This window comes from Pinus tabuliformis, chromosome 1_2, assembly GCF_031772625.1.
Source record: "Pinus tabuliformis cultivar Carrire ecotype Pingquan chromosome 1_2, CPIR1, whole genome shotgun sequence".
In the NCBI taxonomy this organism is placed as follows: domain Eukaryota; kingdom Viridiplantae; phylum Streptophyta; class Pinopsida; order Pinales; family Pinaceae; genus Pinus; species Pinus tabuliformis.
In genome coordinates this window covers 564,567,502-564,589,467 of record NC_142298.1, presented here as the reverse complement: position 1 = coordinate 564,589,467, position 21,966 = coordinate 564,567,502, and the positions used below count along the sequence as shown (strand labels likewise).

General features: G+C 40.8%; 1 protein-coding gene across 5 annotated transcripts in view; it reads right to left on the bottom strand.

The window, feature by feature from the left end:
* Positions 1-3,102: 3,102 nt before the first annotated feature.
* LOC149206857 (uncharacterized) overlaps positions 3,103-21,966 on the bottom strand; it is a 76,509-nt gene continuing 57,645 nt past the window's right edge. For 4 of the 5 annotated variants that reach the window (XM_089395609.1, XM_089395606.1, XM_089395607.1 and 1 more), the window contains 2 exons: positions 4,101-4,707; positions 3,103-3,682 (listed from right to left, as the gene is read on the bottom strand). In XM_089395609.1, the coding sequence (XP_089251735.1) occupies positions 3,614-3,682; positions 4,101-4,707 (676 nt within the window). In that variant the 3' untranslated portion in view covers positions 3,103-3,613. The remainder of the gene's footprint in view (positions 3,683-4,100; positions 4,708-21,966) is intronic. The other variant, XM_089395605.1, reaches the window with a different exon arrangement.

The following is a 21,966-nucleotide window of genomic DNA, read 5'->3' as shown; positions in this document are numbered from 1 at the left end:
AGTTTAGATTCAACCGAGCTTTTTCCTTCTCTATATCCTTCCTTAAGGATACAACCTCTCGTTCTAGATTCTCACAAATTTCTTTCCTTTTCTTTTAGTTGACTTATCAGTGTATCTTCTATTTTCTTAGCCTCTTCTAGTTCTACTTGATGCTTCATCAAAATCATTATCTTTCTTTTCATATTTATGTAATGGATCCTTTAGCAATTTAATTATTTCATCTATATTTTTGTTTCTTCTAGGGTACTCATTATATCTCCTTCAAGATCTACCTCACCTTCAACTTCTTCCTCTAAGTTTGAATCTTCATTTTTTGATGACCAACAACTTGAGCAATCATGGTTAGGAACCTTCTTCATCATCAATATATTCCAATTTTGAATATGGACATTTAGAAGAAAAGTGACTTACTTTACATAATAGTCATCAACCAAAAGCATACATAGAGACCAATATCTCTTGGAGAGTCAAAATTCTTAGTCCTCAATTAAGGACTAATTCTCATCAACTCTGTTGTGAAACAGGGCGCTGGAAAAGGCCAAAGGAAATGTGGGAGGAAAGAGTATGCATTTTTTGTTCTTCTAGAAAAGTGGAAACAAAAGAACATTTCATTTTAGAATGTGAAATCTTCAAAGACAACAGAGAAAGTTATGTAGATATGCTGGCAGCTAGCTCTTGGGATAATCTATTTAGCGAAGAATTTGTCGAGAAGCTGGGAGCATTTATTTTGAAGCTTCACAGAAAAAGGGCCGAATACATCAAGCAGATAAAGCAGCACTCTGTCCCATAGGCTACCTTTAGCCTCGTGGAAGTTAAAATAATTTCCTTCCTTCCTTCCTTTTTTCCATATTTCAAAAACAAAAAACAAAACAATACAATCTGGTTAAGTCGCATTAATAATAATAGTTGTGAACAGTGTTGAAAATATCGGTATCGGCAAAATATCGGCGAGGGTCCAAAAAATATCTTATCGGAAATATCGGCAAGTATCGGCAAGCATAAAAAATGCATAATATATTCATTTTTTTCAGATTTCCAAACATATAAAGCAATAACAACATGAACTAAACACATTGGCCCATAAATATGAAGAAGGCACTGATATATATGATGTCAAATAGAAATGATACATCAAACTTCAAAGGCGATACCAAATCCTGCTGATCCCTGATAATTGTCCAATCAAAGACTCAAACAAAATAACATCACATATCCTGCTAATCCCTGATAATTGTCCAATCAAAGACTCAAACAAAATAACATTACATATATAAAACTTTAAAATTATTTCATCATCATGAGTTATAAACTTATATGTAGCAAAAGTTGCAAAACAAATAAAAGTAGCAGCTATCTATCTGAGACCATTGGCCTCTCCCTAGCAGCTTTCTTTCTGTCTTGTTCAACAATTGCTTCAAGAGCTTTTTGTATAACCTCTGCACTAGAAACCATACAAGGCATTACATCTGCATCATGTGCAGAGAGTCTAGCCAGATGGTATTTCAATCGTGTAACCCCTCCTGACATCTTGGTCCCACACAATTTGCATGATATATATGCTTGATTTGCCCCACCAACAGCCTCCCCATACTCCCAAAATGGGTCCAAGGCTTTTGGCATATTTGACATTTGTAGTGAACTAATTCAAACCTAGGGCATAAAAAAAAACAAAAAATTGGCATTAAACCCCCCAACACAAAAAATAATAAGTAATAACCACCTCATTTAAAAAAAATTACTACATTATTTGCATTTTGCAATGTGAATGAAAAATGGCAATAAGAGGGTGCATAAGAAAGTTGAAAAAAAATGAAGCTTGCTGTCCAAATATGGAGAAAACCCTTGCAGTGGCTCATGGGCATGAAAATCATAGCAAATGGAAAAAAACAAAGAAACAAAATATTGGTAGGCAAAGAGGCAAGCAAGCATAACCCTAAATCTATGAAAAAGTCATTAGCATAGGGGTTTTTAAGAACATAACTATTAATGGAAGAAATGAAGTTTGTCTCACTATTCTTCAATCTTTGATCCACAAAAAAATCTTAGTTGGTAGTGATAATCGTTGTTTGATCCTCAAACCCTCCTTGACAACCACCACAAAACTCTTCCCCTTCCTTCTCCAACACTCAGAAACAAAAATGAAGAAAAAAAAACGATTTTTCATTTTTCTAGCCGCGACAAAACACGGCCGGCGATATTTTATATCGTCTCGCGATATTTTTCCGAGATATATATCACGAAATATTTCCGATATCTCGGAAATATCGCGATATTTCGGCTCGCCGAAAATATCGCGATATTTCCGATATTGAGCGATATATCGCCGATATTATCTTCACTGGTTGTGAATATCTGAATGAGTTAATAGAAGAAATATTGCCAAGGCTACCAACATAATGTCTATGTAAATTACACTGTAATCACTAAATTAACCTTTTTCATCAACTAAATCTATAACTAATGAGTGAGTTTAGATTCCTCCTTATAGCGGTCATCACTCTGGTCTTTCAATATAAACATCACAGTGTTTAACATATTATTAAACATTATACTAAACATCATAGTGGTCAAGTAAGAGTAGACCAAGTGGTCGAAATGGATTGTTAACTCACTCACCACCTGTGTTCCATTTCCCAAAATGACATGCTTCATTGTATTGATTAGGCTCAAAGCATAGACTAACAAGAGAGGTAATTTCTTGCTCGACTAACAAGAGAGGAGGGCGAGAAAGTTAGGCGCCAACCAAGTGAGAATTTTCCAGTCTGTCCGAGGCCAATAAATCCATCTTTACCGTTAAAAATAAAAATATTATTATTCCCCTGCTAAACTGCCCATGCGTTGTGTGTGTATTTTTCCAAAGTTTTGGTGCATCGACGGCCTACATATGTTGAAATAAAAATAAAAAATGTTATTATTCCCCTGCTAAACTGCCCATGCGTTGTGTGTGTGTGTTTTTTCAACGTTTTGGTGCATCGACGGCCTACATATGTTGAAATTTGAGGAAAACAGAATTTTCCCTGAAACGGCCACATTTAACATGGGTCATTCAAAATGCATTACTTTTTAAGAAACCGGAAACAAGTGCTAGAAAGGTGTTAATGATGCGTTTTCCATCACTAGCTGGGTGTTTCACCCATTAATGCTTTCTTATTGTCACGTCTCAGGTAATTGGGCCTATTATTCTAATGGTTCTCTATTGGAGACATACTCATCACTTCAGGGACGCTAAATTTCTTTTTACCCAAACAAGTTCTGGAAAATTTGATGCAATCTGCAACTTGTTTGGCAGGGATGCCAACCCATCTGTACAGCTTTGCATATTAAGGGACTTGTATAATTACAGAAACAAAAACAACCCTGCAGCAAGAAGTAGCATCCTAGAAGAATATTATACATGATTTCGTTCTAAAATCAGTTTTCAGTTTAATTCCCGCATTTTGTCGTCAAAGAAATATAACATTTTTAAATATAGTGTAACCGATGAAATTAAACGTGCCAAATTACAAATGCCTGCCAAGGGACTATTATGTTGCCCCTAGTGTGTGCAATAATCCTCTCCAACATTCTTTCCATTACAGTATGCCAGACAGTAGGGTCCAAGGGAGCACGATTCTTAGAATCGATGACACAGAAAACATCTTCGATAGACTCTTCTTATGTGGAAATTCTGCCTCTCTGTACACTGCAGCAAAAATGTAAGTGGTTCAGGTTGCAGGATAAGGTAACTTTCATAATTTAGAACAGAGTTTCAAAAGCAACATTCCAAAGTTAAACCCCTTCCTCACATGGACGCAATGATCATTCACAAATATGTAATTATTAAATATCTTGCACTTGGTAATTAACCTGCTATACTTCAATGACCTAAAATAGAGAAGGGATATCACATGCTTAGATATAAGACATCTTATTCCTAGAGTCTTGAATACAGACCTAATTCCCATTTCTATAAACATTGAGGTGATATCAGTAAGAAGCATGTCCTGATCAGGGCCCTCAATTATGATATCAATATGTGACAATTTGTTTAGGAAATGAACCCTAAAACTAGTCCTGCTGTTCTTTTGTTCTGGCTCTAATTCAGGTTTGTATATGCTTACTTTTGGATGTTCAACTACCGAAACATCTTTTGGATCTTGAGCCAGATATCTTGGCAAAGCTTCACTAGAAGTTGACTCAGCCAATCTCGCGCCTGCGAAAAATCCATTTGTAGGCAGCTCTTTATCCAGTATGCCTCCTATTTTCTTGTTCAACATAGAATCTTCTGGAAATGACAAAGGGCTGGCATGTGATACATAACACATATGGCAGGCTTCCTTTTCATTGATATACATTAACTGTTCGTCAGTTTGGGGGTATTTAACACCATGGCTTCGCATGCTGCATTCACCCTCCGTTGAGAGTGGACAAGTATATGAGCAATCTGTCTCTCTCCCCACTTCTTCCAAATATCCTCCATCCATTGTTTCCTTGGAGTCATTGACTATTTGAAAGGGGGGTGCAGAAATGATGGCATCTTCTAGGGCATTCTTTTCAGTATCACACTCCCCACATTGATCTGAATCACTAAGTAGGCAATTGTTGGAAGAGTAATTTGACTTGCTACCAGAACAAGGCAATGTTCCATCTGACAAGATCATATCCTCATACTTACAGCAACCGTTGATTTTATCAATATCCTTGCCGGATTCACAATACAGCAGTCTCCTGCACAAATGTTTATGTAGATAGATTAGATCTATCCTTTTAGGCTAATAAAACGACTCAAATATGCAATAAATTTATATCATATTTTTGGACACTCTGAAGGTGGCCATAGATGGAGACTGCAGTATAAAATATTTATATATAAAAAGCTAAATTAGAATAAAAAATCAAGGAATATCATGTTTGAAAGAAGTAGCTGGTGAAGCTATATTAGGATCGGTATTCAGATTCAATCACCGGCCTTTAAATTGCAAGTAGGATTACACAAACATGTTTCATTCGCAACACTTTTGTACGAAGATCCGTTATTACGCTAAAATAATGTAATGACGTGTAGAGACATAAATTTAATTTGATTTAAATAATAATGTCCACCAGTGATCATAGTTGGCCAATAGAACTGTAAAAAGTACAGAGGTGTTGATTTTTCAAATGCATTATAGACTAGCACTTATTTCTGAACACTGATAATTACTTCTGATGATTATATGTCTTCTTTTAGCATTCACAACTTCCTCATCAAGCAATTATACTTCAGAAATTCAACCATGCAAGAATAAGAAAAAGTAGTGATTACAATGCACAGAACCAACACAATGTTTTCCCTGGGAAAACCCACTTGGGGGTAAAAACCCAGCAAATCTTTCCATAGAGAATCAATTCAACAAGAGATATCAAAGTCATAGACAAACTGACCAAGGTGATAGTCCAACAAGTGCCAAGTTAACCCTTCAGAAATCAGAACATCCACAAGCTGTCAACAAAATACTCTTGGTCAAGGTCTCCTTCAGGTCTGAACTAGAGCCTCTTTCTCCATCACAGGGAGCTCACACTTCACCTCAGAAATGGTCTGCTACAGGACTGTACTAGGGCGAAATGCCTCATTAATGATAAACAAGCTCACTCTAGAAAGAGATCTGAGTGGCCTCTAGGACTATTCTCCAACCAAGGTCTAACTGACACAAGGAGAATATCCTTTACCGGACCATTCTTCAAACCAGGGTCAAAGTGACACAAGGAGAATGTCTTCCACTAGATCACTCTCCAACCAAGGTCATAGTAATATAGGAAGCATGTCAGTCTGCCAGACCATCCTTCAACCAAGGTCATAAAGATACAAGGAGAATGTCAGTCCATGATGCTATCTAATCTTTCAAACCATTCTCCAACCAAGGTCATAATGACACAAGGAGAACTTCTCCAACCGAGGTCATAATGATATAGGGAGAATATTGAACCATTCTCCAACCAAGGTGGTGAAGACACAGGGAGAATGTCCATTCATAATGGTGTCTCATCAGTTCTCCTTCAATGAGAGAGACAATTTCCACAAGCCCTAGCTTGTACTAGAAATACACAAACTTCCCTTTAGAAAGAGGCATCGTAAGTAAATAAATTATCAGCTCATCAATGGAGATGTAATGGAGCTTCACAGTTCCCTTCAGCACCATTTCTCAAATGAAATGATTTTTGATCCCCAATGTGCTTTGACTTGTCATCATGGTCATCACTAGCACTTGATCAAGATAATCTTGTAAGTAATCACACTACTTGTCAACCTGCCAATATTGCAATATACTCTACCTGCTACAGATGACTGCTTCATGCTCATCCAATAAATTATAATAAAGTCCAAACTGAAGCAACATCTTGATGAATTCTTTCTGTGAACTCTCTGCAAAAAATCTGCAGCTGTGCTTCTCAAAACATCCATGACCAACTTGTACCATGCTGGTACTTCAACAAACGTCAAACAACATATTTAATCTCAACCACAAACTGATTTGCTCCCTTCACTAGATCACAGATACTTTAAGACACCCAAACTGGGTGCTCCCTCTTAGACTATTACAAATCTTGTTGTGGTAATACAGGAAGCTCCTTCTGCCACTCTTATATTTCAGTATATTAGCTATGAGTAATAGTCTATTACCACGAACTCAAAGATCAGCTCCCTCTGAAGTTAAAAATAGGGTTCCTAAGAAAGTCTTGATTGCTAAAATTCCAAAAACAAGAATCCTATTGCAACAACTGATATTATTTCTCCTAATTGTTAATTAATTAACAATTTATCTGCTATGACAAATATCGAAATAAATACACTACAACTTTCACAAATAAAACTGCGGAAAAATAATGCGCTGGAAACTGAGAAATGCTAGAACACACATAAAAATAACACAATTATTTTTGGACAAAAGTCCCCAGAAAAACCCAACTTGGCAAAACCGGTGCAGCAGCTGAGGGTTTTATTATTATGCAACAGTGAGAAATTTTAAGTAAAGCAAGATGCCAAAATCTGGCGATCCTAAAGAGAAAAACACTGGCAAAAATCTAGTGAGGAATTTCCCTCACCCCACAGCACTCCCGGCACGACTTGCCTTCAGAAATTCGACCCTCTGACCGACTACGATGCTCTGCGTAGCCCTCTGGACATCTAGCTTCAGACTAGCCTCTGATGAAGTCATTATGCCTTCTGCTGACTGGAATTGAAAACGTCTCTCCCTCTTAGAAAATCGATCTTGCCTCTAGAAACTGTTGCGCTTCCCCAACGTCAACCTCTCTATGGTTCTTCTGCCTCTCTGTAAATGCACTCGTTGGATCTGGAATTCTTCCTCTGGCCTCACTGTCTCTGCCCCTCTCTCACTGCTTCGATCTCTAACTCTCTCTCCGACAACTGACTGTTGCTACTCAGGAAATCGATCTGCCAAGAAATCGAACTGCTCAAGTGTTTTCTCCATCACCACATCGACCTCCTCTTATAATCCTTTGTTGGAGCACCAACGGCCAAGATTAAAACATAATCGATGGCTAAGATCATCTTTGGATCAATCTGTGTGAGTTTCTAGATGATTCTCGCCTTGAATTAATTAATACTGATTAATTAACCATATTCCCTCAGTTTAGACTTAGGAAATATTTAAAAACAAGTTAATAATCTAATTAAGTCATTTCTAGGCAGAATTTCCAGAAACAATTTTTTGGTTTTGGATATCTCATGTATTCTAGCCTCTCCGCAAAAATTCAAAGCTAGAACACACCTGATGCTACAAAAACGAGCACTCCCTCTTAGCGAGGAATGTGTTCTAGTGCTGCACACCCTGTCTCTGCATCATCTCCTGTCACGCTGCTGATGTCTAGCTACTACTACCCAACAACCACTACACAACTTTGATATATGTTGCATCTATGTTGTTGCTGACACTACCAACACTACATCTACATTGTAACTCCCTCTCATTTGTTGTTGCTAAAACTACAACATCTACAACTGAAAAGCATCCAAAATACTAAATCAACTTTGATCAGTATAGCATCTGTCACCCGAGTCTCTGACTGCTGCTAGCATCTGCACTATCATTGAATAATTTGCACTGCTACTAACTCTGCACTGCGCTCCCCAACATCTGACTGCTACTAGTCTCTACAACTGTCACTCTGGCATCTGACTACATCAACTGTCACTAATCCATCCTACTACTAAATACTGTGGGCCCCCGTAGCCAGGTGATGATCCAGGGGGTGGACTCCTGAAGGATCTTGCCCATTTGTAGCAATCTGGGGCTACAACACCAAATCTCCCCACCTGACTCCTGGAGGTATATCCGCAAACATGGCGAAGTCTTCCTCCAACCTGCAAAACAACCTATCGATCTCTGTTGAAGTTGCCTGTTGGTTCTGCTTCTCCTCCTTTTCCTTCTTCCTGAGAGGACACTGGGTACTGTAGTGACCAAGCTCACCACACCTGAAGCACTTGACCTTTGACAGGTCCTTCTTCTTCTTTCTCTGCTCCCCCTGTCCCTGACTGGGACCCTTTGATGTGAGGGCCACATTCTCCTCCTCCTTCACCTGCTTCTATCCGCTGTTGTTGCCACTAATGGAGCTCTTTAGAAGAACTCACCTCAATTCCTCCTACTGCAAGTCAGCCCACATCCTGTCCCACTTTGGTAACTTGTCTCTGCCCAATATGCTTTGGACAAAGACCTGCCAGTCCTCGGAGACACTGTTGAGTGTCAATTTCACTAGCTTTGTAGGTTGAGACGCTACCCCAACAACTGACAATTGGTCTCGTACCTCCTGAATCCTGGTGAGGATGGGATTTATGCCCTCCCCTTTTTGCATCCGGATGAGCCTCAACTTCTCCTCAAGGTACATCTTTCGCTGCTTGGAAGTATCTTGATATAACGTGGCGAGAGCATCCCACATCTACTTGGCAGTATCTTTGCCAACTATATGCGAGACTATATGATCCCAAACTATGTCTAGTATCAGCCGCTTTGCCTGTGCCATCTCCTTTCTGTACTCTTTCAACTAATCTGCATCCTGAGGAACTGCCACCACTGCATCAATATAGGTTTTCAGACCATATTCATCTAGAAGGAAGGACATTCTTGCCTTCGAGATGACGTAGTTGGAAGCTCCATCTAACTGTGAAAATTTCTAAAATAGAAATCCTACTGCAGTGATTAATATTATTTATTCTACTTATTACTTTAGAAATAAGTTATCTACTGTATTCTTATGGCAAATATCAAAACATATTCTACTGCAACCTTCACAATTAAAACATTGCAGAAAGTAAATGTAAGTAAAATGCTAGCACATATACAAACACAATGACAGTTATTTTTGGACAATTGTCCCCGAAAAAACCCAATGCAGGAAAACCGGTGCAACAGATGAGGATTTTATTATTCTTCAGCAAAAATCATCATGTATAAATTGCACTCAGCAATATTTCTAAGAAAAAATTACAGACGTTCCTGAACAAGTATCTGACCCGAGAGAGAGGTTGCTCCACCCTCTGCGTCTCTCTGGCTTGCCCAGCCTCACTTTCTCTGGCCTACGCAATGCCTACGTCACTCAAGCCAGCGCTGCCACTCCAAGCGTCAATATGCCCAGCGCTATCCCTTCTACTGCTCTGCGTCTTTGTCCCTGTCTCCCTTACTGATGTTGAACACTTTCTGTCTCTCCTACACCTGCAAATCTCCCTTTGAATCGATTTTCTCTTACCGAACTTCCCAATGAGAAAATCGATTTCACTTGGGCAACTGAGTATCTGCCTAGTGTATTTTCCAAATGATCCTCAAGTCCCTTCTTATATCTTCCTATTGGACAACCAATGGCCTAGATTAAATCATAATCAAAGGCTTAGATCGTTTTGGCTTGATCCGTGGCTTTTTCTAGAAGTTTCACCCCTGATTAGATTAATACTCATTAATATTTTAATTTTCCCAAGTTTAGACTTAAGAACCCCATTAAAAATATTAATTATCTTAATAGAATCACTTACGGGTGGAATTTCCCAAAATTCTTTCTGGGTTCTTTGGAATACATGTTCCCAAGCCTCCCTGCAAAATTTGAGGCTTGGAGCAGATCTGATGCTACCCCAAATCAACACTCCCTCTTAGCGAGTAATGTGCTCTAGCAATACGCTGCTACTGCATACTGCTCTGACTCTGAAGCATCATCCTTTGCGCTGTTGATTTATGACATGCTGTCCACCAACTACTGCGCTGTTGCTGCTACTGTACTGTTGCCTTTGACACTGCCACTACCAATGCTACATCTGTACTACAACTCCCTCTAAATTGTTGCATCTATGCTGTTGTTGGCACTACCACTGCCAACTGTCCCTGCACTACAACCTGCTATTGCTACTGAAACAGATTTTCAACCATACCCAACTGCTCTAAACTGAATAAACTTAGCTCTTCTGAGAGCCTTTGTGAGTATATCAACCACCTACTCTCCTGTGGGAACATACTATAGTTGTACTGCCCCACGCTGAACACAGTCTCTGATAAAGTGACAACAGATATCTATATGTTTCGACCGATCATGAAATACTAGATTCTGAGAGAGTTTGATGCAACTCTGATTATCACAGTAAACCTTGGTTGCCTCCATCCTTTTTCTGAATAGGCTCACAAGCAATTTTTTGCTTCTACTAAACTCAGTGCTACCGATTTCTGCTTCTTGCTGCACCAATATATCATTCCTGATCCAACACTGAAGCAGTACCCTAAGGTACTTTTTCGGCCTACTAAATTCCCTGCCCAATTTACATCGGTGAACACATTCAAGTTGATATCATCCCCTCTAAAGTACTTAAACCCATATTCGACTGTTCCACGTACATACCTAAGTATGTGTCTTGTTGTTTCCCAATGCACCCTTTTTGGTTCCACCATGAACTGACTAAGAGTGTTGACAACAAAACAAATGTTTGGCCTAGCGTTGACCAGATACATAAGCGACTCAATGAGCTGTCTATATAAGGTGGGATCTACTTTATCCTCTGATGCATCTATTTTCTTCCAGTTGGTGATCATGGGAGTAGCCATGGGTCGGCATTCTTGCATTCTGAATCTCTTCAGAATCTCTGTAGCATACCTTCCTCGTCCAAGGAAGATCTCCCCATTCTTCTACCAAACTTCCAACCCCAAAAAATAATGCATCAATCCCAAGTCCTTCATGTCAAATTCGACTTCAAGATTCTTCTTGCAGTCCTAGATGAGCCTAGATGATCCAGTTAGGAACAGATTATCTACATATAGTACCAGAATAAGTGGCTCATTCTCTACCAGTAAATAGTAGAGATTGGGATCAGCATCACTCTTAACAAATCCCAACTGCTGCAAGTATCTATCAATTCGACCATACCATGCTTTAGGTGCCTTCTTGAGCTCGTACAGGGATTTATTTAACCTACAAACATGAGACTTCTTCTCATGAGTTTCTAAGCCTTCGGGCTATTCTATATACACCTCTTCTTCTATCACTCCGTTCAAGAATGTTGTCTTGACATCCATTTGGTGAACCTCCCATCCCATTTGAGCTGCTAGGGATGTAATAGATCTAAATTTCTAATAGAGGTGTAACGAGCAACTGGGGCAAAGGTCTCTTCATAATCTATCCCTTCTTTCTGAGCATACCCCTTTGCTACGAACCTTGCCTTGTACTTCTCTATGCTGTCGTCTGCAGCATACTTGATCTTGTAGATCCATCGTGATCCTACAACTGATCTATTTTCTGGTCTAGGTACTACTTCCCAGACATCATTCGTCATGATGGAGTTGTACTCTTCCACCATGGCATCCACCCGTACTTGGTGTTGAACAACTTCCTAAAAGCTAGAGGGTTCTCCAACTTGAGCTACCAATGCTTGGTATCTATCTGGTTGTCTACGCTACCTCTTCTCGGCTCTAAGAGCTCCAACAAACCCCTCTATGTCCCTAAGTGTCTGCCGCACCTCTCCACTTGTTCTACCACTGGTGGTGGGAGGTTCAACCAACTCTTCCTCATGATCGTGTTGTTCCATCCATCGAGAAGCATCAGCGTGTCCTCCCTCTGCAGAAATGCAGGTACTAGTCACTGTACTCAACCCAGGTGTATGCTCTCCTGCCTATCCTTGCCGTTGTTGAAATTTTTAAGTCTAACTCGTTAGAAATCCCTACTACATTATCTGGTTTATTTCTCCTACTTGTTTATTACATTAACAAGTTATTTATAAATATAAATACTGAAATAAACACAAATGTAGCCTTAACTCATATACAGATCAACAACTGAAATACTAAGACAAACACACAAGGGGCACTGTTATTTTTGGACAATCGTCCTCAGAAAAACCCAATGCGGGAAAACCGGTGCAACAGTTCTGAGGATTTTATTATTATGCAGATTCTTGAGTACAACTAGGGTGCCAAAAGGGCTTATTTTCAAGGTAGTCTCTCTCTGAGTGAGTAGATTTAGAGGAAGGACTCCCAGTTTGAAAGTTTGTTGAGGTAGAGGGAGCAGCGTTGAAGCCTCAGCGTGAGGATAAGTTGTTGGGATTTCTGCAAGTCGTTTTGCTGGGCAGAAAGATGTCAGAAGAGAAGGAAGGAGCACGGTTGAGGGAATTTCTTCCTCAGAGAATTCCTAGCCAAGGAATTCTAATTCTCACGAGTTGAGCAACAATAGAGGGGCAAATCTACAAGCTCCAGAAGGAAGTGCGTAGGCCAATCCATGGTTGCGCAGAGGAGAGAGGAGGCTATTCGACATTTCTATTTCGCAGAGATGGCAGCCGCATCTCTAGGAGGGAGGTGGGTTGATTTGGAGTTGTAGTTCGAAAGAGCTACAGATAAGCAGGATCCTTGAGGAGCCCACCTCTCGGATCAATTCCTTGCTACGGGAGCCCAAATCAGAAGTAGCAGGATGGACTAGTGTCGGATGGTGCCGAGGAGTGTCGGGGAGATAGTTGCAGTGGCTAGGAGCACTAGAGACTGAACAACGCAGAGCAGAGTTGGCAGCAATGCAGATGGCACAGAGCAGAGGTCAGCAGCAACACAGTAGATTTAGAGGGTCAGCGCAGAGACTAGCAGCAGTCAAGCTTCAACATTCATGTGGTATCATACTGAAAACAGTTAGTTCAGTAATTTGGGATGTTTTTGCATTCCTGATGGAGTAGCAACAACAGTTTGTAGTGCAGTGGCAGTTGGCAGTCGCAGTGCTAGCAACAACACAGATGCAGCACTTGAGAGGGAGTTGTAGTACATATGCAGTGTTGATAGTGGCAGTGTCAACAACAGTACAGTTACAACAGCAGCGCAATAGTTGGTGGACAACATGTCAAACATCAGCAGCGCAGAGGACGATGTTATGAAGTCAGGATGATGCTTCAATGGGAGGCATTGCTAGAGCACATTCCTTGCTAAGAGGGAGTGTTAATTTCTGGTAGCATCGGATGTGCTTTAAGTCTCAAATTTTGCAAGGAGGCTTAGACACATGCTTTCTCCAATACCCAAAAATCGTTTTGGGAAATTCCACCTAGAGACAGTTTTATTAAAATAATTAATTATTTTTAATGGGGCCCTAAGTCTAAACTTAGGAAAGTAAAATAATTAAAGGGTATTAATATAAACTATGGGTGAAACTTCTAGAAGAAGGAGGAGATCAAGTCAATATGATCCTAGCCATTGATTAGGATCTAATTTGGGTCGTTGATTGATCAACGAGAGGATTATAAGAGGAAGCTTGATGGGCACTTGGAGAACAAACAGAGTGAATTCAGAAGTTTGATTTTCTGACGCAGAGTAGCTGCGGGGAGAATAACTATAGTGAGCTTGTACAATGAGGGGCAGGGATAGTTGGGTTGGAGTATCTTCTCCAGGACCCAGGATACGCAACAGAGAGAGGCAGAGAGACACTAGAAGGGTTGACGTTGGGCTAGAAGGGCCCACGTAGAGCTTGACGCTGAGCCAGAAGGGCTCACGCAGAGACAGCGCAGTCATCCAGAGCAGAAGTCCGAGTTTTGCAGAGGAACTCACAGTTCTGAGTTGGGAGGGCTAGAAACTGCTCTAGAAGGCAAGACGTTTCCCAATTGAGCTGACGCAGGGCCAGCGCAAAGATAGCTGGGGACAGTTGGTTCAGCTGCCGGAACAGTCAAGAATGTCTGATTAGAGTGAGGTAATCTCACTAAGTTTTTCTGCAAGTTTCTATAATTGGATTGCTGGAAGGGCATCCAGAGTTGTATTCAAAAACTAATGCTTAATAATATAAAATCCTCGGAGTTGCTGCATTAGTTTTCCTGCATTGGGTTTTTCCGAGCACATTTGTCCAAAAAAATATTGTCACTTGTGTGATTTTTTCTCTATTGTTTTGTTCTTGTTTTGGGAAAATTAATTAATTAAGTGAAGGCTGCAGTTGCATTAGCTTCGATATTTGGTGTAGGAAGCAGTAGATAATTTGTTTCGGTAATTAACAGATAGGAGAAGTTTATTCAGTTGTTGCAGTAGATGATTTAGGTGGGATTCTTGAACTTTCACAAAGTATAGGCACAATGCAAGAAAAATGGCAGGGAACTCCACCTAGGCATCATGCACCACCAACAATGTTTGATCATACCAGGTCACCTGGGCATGTGATCACTAGACAACATAAGAATACAAGCATGTAAAGTGCCATCTCCATCATGAACAAGATATACACTCAGAATATTACCACAAGGTTGAAAACAGCATAACCGGTAATCCTGCTAAGCTCCAGGGGCATCTTACAGTTGTCTATGCAAGGAGCCACTCTCCTAACACCACACACCCATGGCTAAGACAGTGGTCAAAACAAGCCATAAGGGAAGTGCTAGGGAGAATGTGGACATCTATAATAGTACTCATGGATCTGATCACTCATCCATCAAGATCCTCTGTAAATATTTGTCACAAAATGCAAGGTAAACCTCATGCAACATAATAGATAAAACCACCAACACTTAATACATGGGATCATTGTGTTGAGTACATTTCCTAGCATTACTTTGTGTTAATATCTATGAGGGAAGTATGAATGTCAACTGCAGGCACACATTCTAACTAATTCTATTCTTGCCTTTCCAAATCATGCAACCTACATGGAGAAATTATATTCAAATTTCAAACAGAAAATGAATTGCTGAGCGCTAGACTAGAATATTTGTACATTAGATCATAGTTGTGGACCACACTATTATCTTAGAATTCAAATATTGAATATTTGTGATACTGTAGATGAAAAACAATTATGTTCTGCCCATTCTATATAAGTTTTTAATGTTGAAGTGTAACTAGGTTCGGTCTTCATAATGACATTGTAATTATGATTTTTGTAAATAAGAAAATGAATTTATTATTATGCTTGCTTCATGGGTTTCATGAGCAAGAATTTTTATGTATAGATGGCTCCCATTGAGAGCCTTAGGATTTATCTTTAAAGGTCAAAGAGTCAATGTCATGTAGGAAGAACCCTTCTTGGGCATGTATCAAATGTATTTGAGTCATAAACAATGTCAAGAAGCCCTCCAAATGATAAGCACAACCCTCTTCGTCATGTTGACCTGCAAAATCGAATTAAAAGCATGTTATTTTTGGTAGCATCAAAAGTGCTCTAGCCCTGAAAATTGGTGAAGAGGCTAAGGCACGTGAGTTTTAAAGAACCCAGAAATCCTTTGGTGAAATTCCACCCGGATTCTGTTTTATTAAAATAATTAATCTTTTTAATGGAGTTCCTAAGTCTAAACTTAGGGAAATTAAAATATTAATGGGTATTAATCAAAATATGGGTGAAAATGATATAGAAGGCAGATCAAGTCATGTTTTAATCTTAGTCGTTGATTAGAGACTTAATTCGGTTGTTGAAGACTCAACAGGAAAAGTATAAAATGGAGGCTTGGGGTTCATTTGGAAACACACACACACACACATAGAATTGATCTAGAGTTCGATTTCTGGGCCTAGGAAGCTGAAAAATTCGAACTAAGTGATCATTCGGCAGCAAAGGGGCAGTGAGAATCTAGAAGGAGGACTTTCCGGAGAATACTAACAGAGAGACGGAGAGAGCTTGCACAGAAGCAACGCAATAGCCAGAAGAGCTGACGCTAGGCCAGTCTGGGCCTACCCAACCTTGATGCAGAGCCAGAAGGGCCAGTGCAGCGCAAAAACGATGCCTGTCACGCAGAAGCCAGAACTGTTGGAACAATGAAAACTGTCAAGAACGGTTGGAACAGTTGGGATAGCTAATGCAGAGGGCAGAAGACGTGACGCAGGGCTGACGCAAACCCTGAAAGGCTAACACGGGGCCGGCGCAAAAATTAGCCAGGGTTAGCCAGTCTTGTACCGGATCAGCCGGAATTCTGCCGGGTGAAGTGAGGTAAAACTCACTCAGATTTTCTACCAGTATTTTTCTCGGATTGCTAGACGAGCATCCTAGATTTGTATTCTGATATTTCTCCTGCATAATAATAAACCCTCAGAACTGTTGCACCGATTTTCCCGCATTGGGTTTTTCTGGGGACTATTGTGTCTAAAAATAATTGTGTCCTATGTATCTTGTGCTTTGCTTTGTTTTCTGTTTCATGAGATCAAATATTTAATTAGTGTAGGTTGCAGAAGTAATTTGTTTCAGTATTCAAAAGAATAGCTTGATGATTAAAAATCAAGTGAAGTAGATTCAGATTTGCTGCAACAAGGGTTCCTTTAGTCTAGGAATTTTCACAAAGCAGTCATAATGAGACACATCGGTTCACTCTATCCTATCGGCTCAAATATGGAGGACAAACTACTATATATACCCCACTAGGGTCTGTGCAAAAGAGGAGGAGCAAAACTCAGATTCTCTGTGATTTTTGGATGGGTACAGGTCTGAGATCTTCGCATATACACCTCTAAAATTTCGGATGGCAAAAACAGTGAGACACTTTCGGATGGGTACCACAGAGGGACAATCTCGGCATAGTTGTGACAAGGAAGATCTCGGTGCAAGGAGAACACAGTCACAGTCTCAGTGAAGATCTCAGTGCAGGAAGAAAATACAGTCATAGTCTCGGTGATGAAGATGATCTCAAAGATCCCACAGTAGCACACACAGTCTCAGCATAATTATGATGAAAAGATCTCATAGTGACACACTCTATCTCAACATACTTCAAGGTACAGTCATGATCCTAGCATAGTTATGGTCTCGATCTTGATGGAGACATAGTCACAAGGTTATGATCTCGGTGAAGGTACAACTATGGTGAGACAGTCATGATCTCAGTGGATCTAGGTGCAGCTCTCATTCATATATATACATATCTCAATATGGAGATCTCGTTGATGAAGACCTTGGTGAAGGTGCAGTAATGGTGTTGCAGCAGTAATGAAGATTTCGGTGGTGCAGTAGTGATGGCCTCAATGGTGCAGCAAAGATGATGATCTCAACAGTGACAGAGGAGGATTGGTGTCTTGGTCTTGAAGTGGCTAAATAGGTCAAGGGTCATGGTCTTGGTATTCATCCATTGGAATCCCTATAAGAAGAATTTCGTGCGGGTTTTCCTCTCAAAGAGTGAGAGGATTTGGCCCTAGAAAAAAGCCAACATCTTGTGTTCTTGTCTCTTTGTTTTGGTAGCTATTTGATGAACTAAGAAGACACACTCTAATATTAAAGATAGTGCTAATAAGAAAAATTAAAAACACCTCACAAATAGTTATCATGACTAGAAGAATCTCATTAACCTTGATTGCCCTAGATGCTTCAACATGGTATCAAAGCTAAGGTGCTAAAGTCAAAGTAAGGGCAACAAAAAGAGACATTCAAGGATCATTTTCCAATAAGGGCATCAAAGCAATTTGAAGGGCTTTTTGTTTCAAAACCTACATCAAAGATTGAAGGATCAGTATACAACAACAATATACAATGGAAAGGGCTTTTGTCTATATAATCAAGGAGATAGTCCTACAACAAGACTGATATGGATCCTTATTTGAACTTCTCAAATAATTTCATAGTCTCATACTACCCACAGTCTCGGAGCTATGCTATTAACATCTCGGTGCCACAATATGATTAAGTAATCTCAGTCAAAAGAAGAGAAGGCAGTTCTTTGTGTTGATTTTGGGTAGCATCGGATGTGCTCTAGCCACGAAAATTGGTGGAGAGGCTAAAACATATGAGATCTCCAATACCCAGAAAGGGTTTGGGCAGATTCTAAACAGTTTGGGAGATATTAAGAGTATTTTTAATATTTTTAATGGAGTCCCTAAGTCTAAACTTAGGGAAAATAAAATATTAATGTGTATTAATATAAAACTGTGATAGAATGGTTCAAAAGTCATGGATCAAGCTAGATCTAATCTTAGCCGTTGATTAGGGACTTAATCTCGGTCGTTGATCTGTCAACAAGAAAAGTATAAGAGGAGGCTTGAGGGTCACTTAGAGAACGCACTGAGGGAGACCAGTCAGTTCAATTTGTGGAGCGGGGTTAGCTGAGAAATTGAACCAGTGTTCTGGAGAGCAGTCAGGAGGCAGCAAGTACGGAACAGAGAGACGGGAGATCAGCACAGAGGTAGAAAAGGCAGACGCAGGCCCAGAGGAAGCCACGTAGAGGCAACAGAGACTGCGCAGAGCCAGCAGGGCCTGTGTCATCCACCAGAGGTTGCAGGAGTGACACAGAAGGTCAAAGAGGTTGCGCAGAGTCTCAACAGGCTGACGCAAAGGGTTTCAGGTCATGCAGAGGTCAGTAGGGCTGACGCTGGGTTTAGAAGAAGTTTATCTATCTATGGGTAAGCCAGTTTGGCACCCTGTTGTATTAGAAAATTGTTGAATAATAAAATCCTCCCTTGCTGCACCGGTTTTCCCACATTGGGTTTTTCCAGGGACATTAGTCCAAAATAACTATGTCAATGTGTTGATTCTTGTGCATATGTTTGTTTCTGTATTACGGTGTGATATCTGCAGTAGTATTTGTTTTAATGTTTATTGAAGTAATTTCATGAATAACTTATGGTGAAATAAGTAGGAAAAGTAAATCAGTTGCTGCAGTGATAGAATTTTCACATGGTATCAGAGCAAGTAATCAAACTGCAGAAAAGGGATATCTGTTGGGATATAGTGAGAACGCTAAGGCATACAGAATCTATCTTCCGGGGAGCAGGAAGGTAGTAGTACGACAAGATGTAAAGTTCATGGAGGACAGAGCTTTCAAAAGATCTCGCGAAATGCCTTCCGAGGAGTAGAAGAAAGAGGATACGTTGGTCATGCCTTTTCAACCAAAAGAAGTGAAGAATTCTTCCTCAGGTCAGGAAGATTCTCAGGATGAGGAGGAGGAGCGAACAGAAGCACCTGCTGGCAGAGGAAGAACTAGCAGGGAACTTCGTCAGATTCTGCATGATGCAGAGAACTTCATCGGTGAGCCAAGGAACAATAAGAGGGAGCGAAAACAGCCAGACAGATATTAGGCGTTAGTAGCTCAGGATGGAGAGCCTGCCAGTTTCAAGGAGGCAGCTCAGCATCAAGTCTGGCTAGATGCAATGATAGAAGAGTATAACTCCATAATGGTGAACGATGTCTGGGAGGTGGTGTCAAGGCCTCAAGACAGATCTGTGGTAGGTTCAAGATGGATCTACAAGATCAAATATGCTGCGGACAACAACGTTGAGAAATACAAGGCCAGGTTTGTAGCTAAGGGGTATGCTCAAAGGAAGGGATTGACTATGAGGAAACCTTCGCCCAGGTAGCCAGGTATACATCTATTAGGACCGTGATATCTCTTGCAGCCTAGATGGGATGGGAGATCCATCAGATGGATGTCAAGACGACATTTCTAAACAGGGTAATAGAAGAAGAGGTATACATTGAACAACCAGAGGGCTTTGAAACTCATGAGAAGAAGTCTCATGTATGCAGACTGAAGAAAGCCTTGTATGGGCTGAAGCAGGCACCGAGAGCATGGTATGGTCGAATAGATGGCTACTTGCAGAAGATGGGGTTTGTCAAGAGTGACGCGGATCTGAATCTCTACTATCTGGTCGTAGAGAACGAGCCGCTTATCTTAGTATTATATGTGGATGATCTCTTTTTGACAGGATCATCCAGACTCATTGAGGACTGCAAGAAGAATCTAGCCACAGAGTTCGATATGAAGGATTTGGGACGAATGCACTACTTCCTAGGGTTGGAAGTTTGGCAGCAAAAAGGAGAAATCTTCTTTGGGCAAGGGAGGAATGCTACAGAAATCCTGAAAAGGTTCGGGATGGAAGACTGCAGACCTATGGCTACGGCAATGATCACCAACTAGAAGAAGATTGATGCATCAGAAGACAAGGATGTCGATCCCACCCTATACCGGCAGCTCATAAGGTCCCTGATGTATCTGGTCAATACCAAGCCAGATATTTGCTACATTGTCAACACCCTCAGTTAGTTCATGGTGGAACCAAAGAGGGCACACTAGGCAGCAGCCAAACATGTTCTCAAGTATTTACAGGGAACAGTTGATTATGGGCTCTTATACACTAAGGGGAAGGATATTAGGTTGAGTGGATTTATTGATGCAGATTGGGCAGGAAGTTCAATGGATCGGAAAAGTACCTTTGAGTATTGTTTCAACATTGGATCAGGAATGAACTCTTGGTGCAGTAGAAAACAAAAGTCTGTGGCTCTGAGCTCATCTAAGGCAGAATATATGGCAGCAAGCACAGCGTCGTGTGAGGCCATATGGCTTAGAAAACTGCTGGTGAACCTATTCAGAAGGAATATGGAGGCGACCAGGATCATGTGTGATAATCAGAGTTGCATCAAACTCTCTGAGAATCCAATGTTTCATGATAGGTCGAAGCATATTGATATCCGATGTCACTTTGTCAGAGATTATGTCCAACGAGGCGCTGTACAGTTGAGCTACACTCCTACAGGAGAACAGGTGGCAGATATCCTCACCAAGGCCCTTGTAAAGTCAAAAATTGACTACTTCAAGGAAAAGATGGGGATGGTAAAGAACCCCTTTCAGAAGTAGAAATGAGTGTGTTAGCAACACGAATAAAGAGGGGGTTGCAGTGTAGATGCAGTGTTGGGAGAAATGACCAGCAGTAGCACAGATATAGAGGGAGTTGCAGTGCGGATGCAGTGTTGGGAGAAAGGACCAGCAGCAGCACGGATGCAGAGGGAGTTGTCGTACAGATGCAGCAGTGGCAGTAGCAGAGTCATGGGCAGCAGTACAGGATGCAGCAGTGCAGAGGATGTTGGGCAGGGAGGCTTAGCATCAGCACAGGGACCGATGCCGGATGATCAAGGTGATACTCAATGAGGAGTATTACTAGAGCACAGTCCTCACTAAGAGGGAGTGTTGATTTGGGGTAGCATTGGATGTGCTCTAGCCACGAAAATTGGTGGAGAGGCTAAAGCACATGAGATCTCCAATACCCAGAAAGGGTTTGGGCAGATTCTAAACAGTTTGGGAGATATTAAAATAAGTAATATTTTTAATGGAGTCACTTAGGGAAAATAAAATATTAATGTGTATTAATATAAAACTGTGTTAGAATGGTCCAAAAGTCATTGATCAAGCCAAATCTAATCTTAGCCGTTGATTAGGGACTTAATCTTGACCGTTGATTTGTCAATGACAAAAGTATAAGAGGAGGCTTGAGGGTCACTTGGAGAACATGCTGAGGGAGACCAGTCAGTTCAATTTTTGGAGCGGGGTTAGCTGAGAAATTGAACCAGTGGTCCGGAGAGCAGTCAGGAGGCAGCAAGTACGGAACAAAGAGATGGCAGATCAGCATAGTGGCAGAAAAGGCAGACGCAGGGCCAGAGGAAGCCACGCAGAGGCAACAGAGATTGCGCAGAGCCAGCAGGGCCTGCGTCATCCACGCAGAGGCTGCAAGAGTGACGCAGAAGGCCAAAGAGGCTGCGTAGAGTCTCAACAAGCTGACGCAAAGGGTTTCAGGTCACGCAGAGGTCAGTAGGGTTGACGTTGGGTTCATA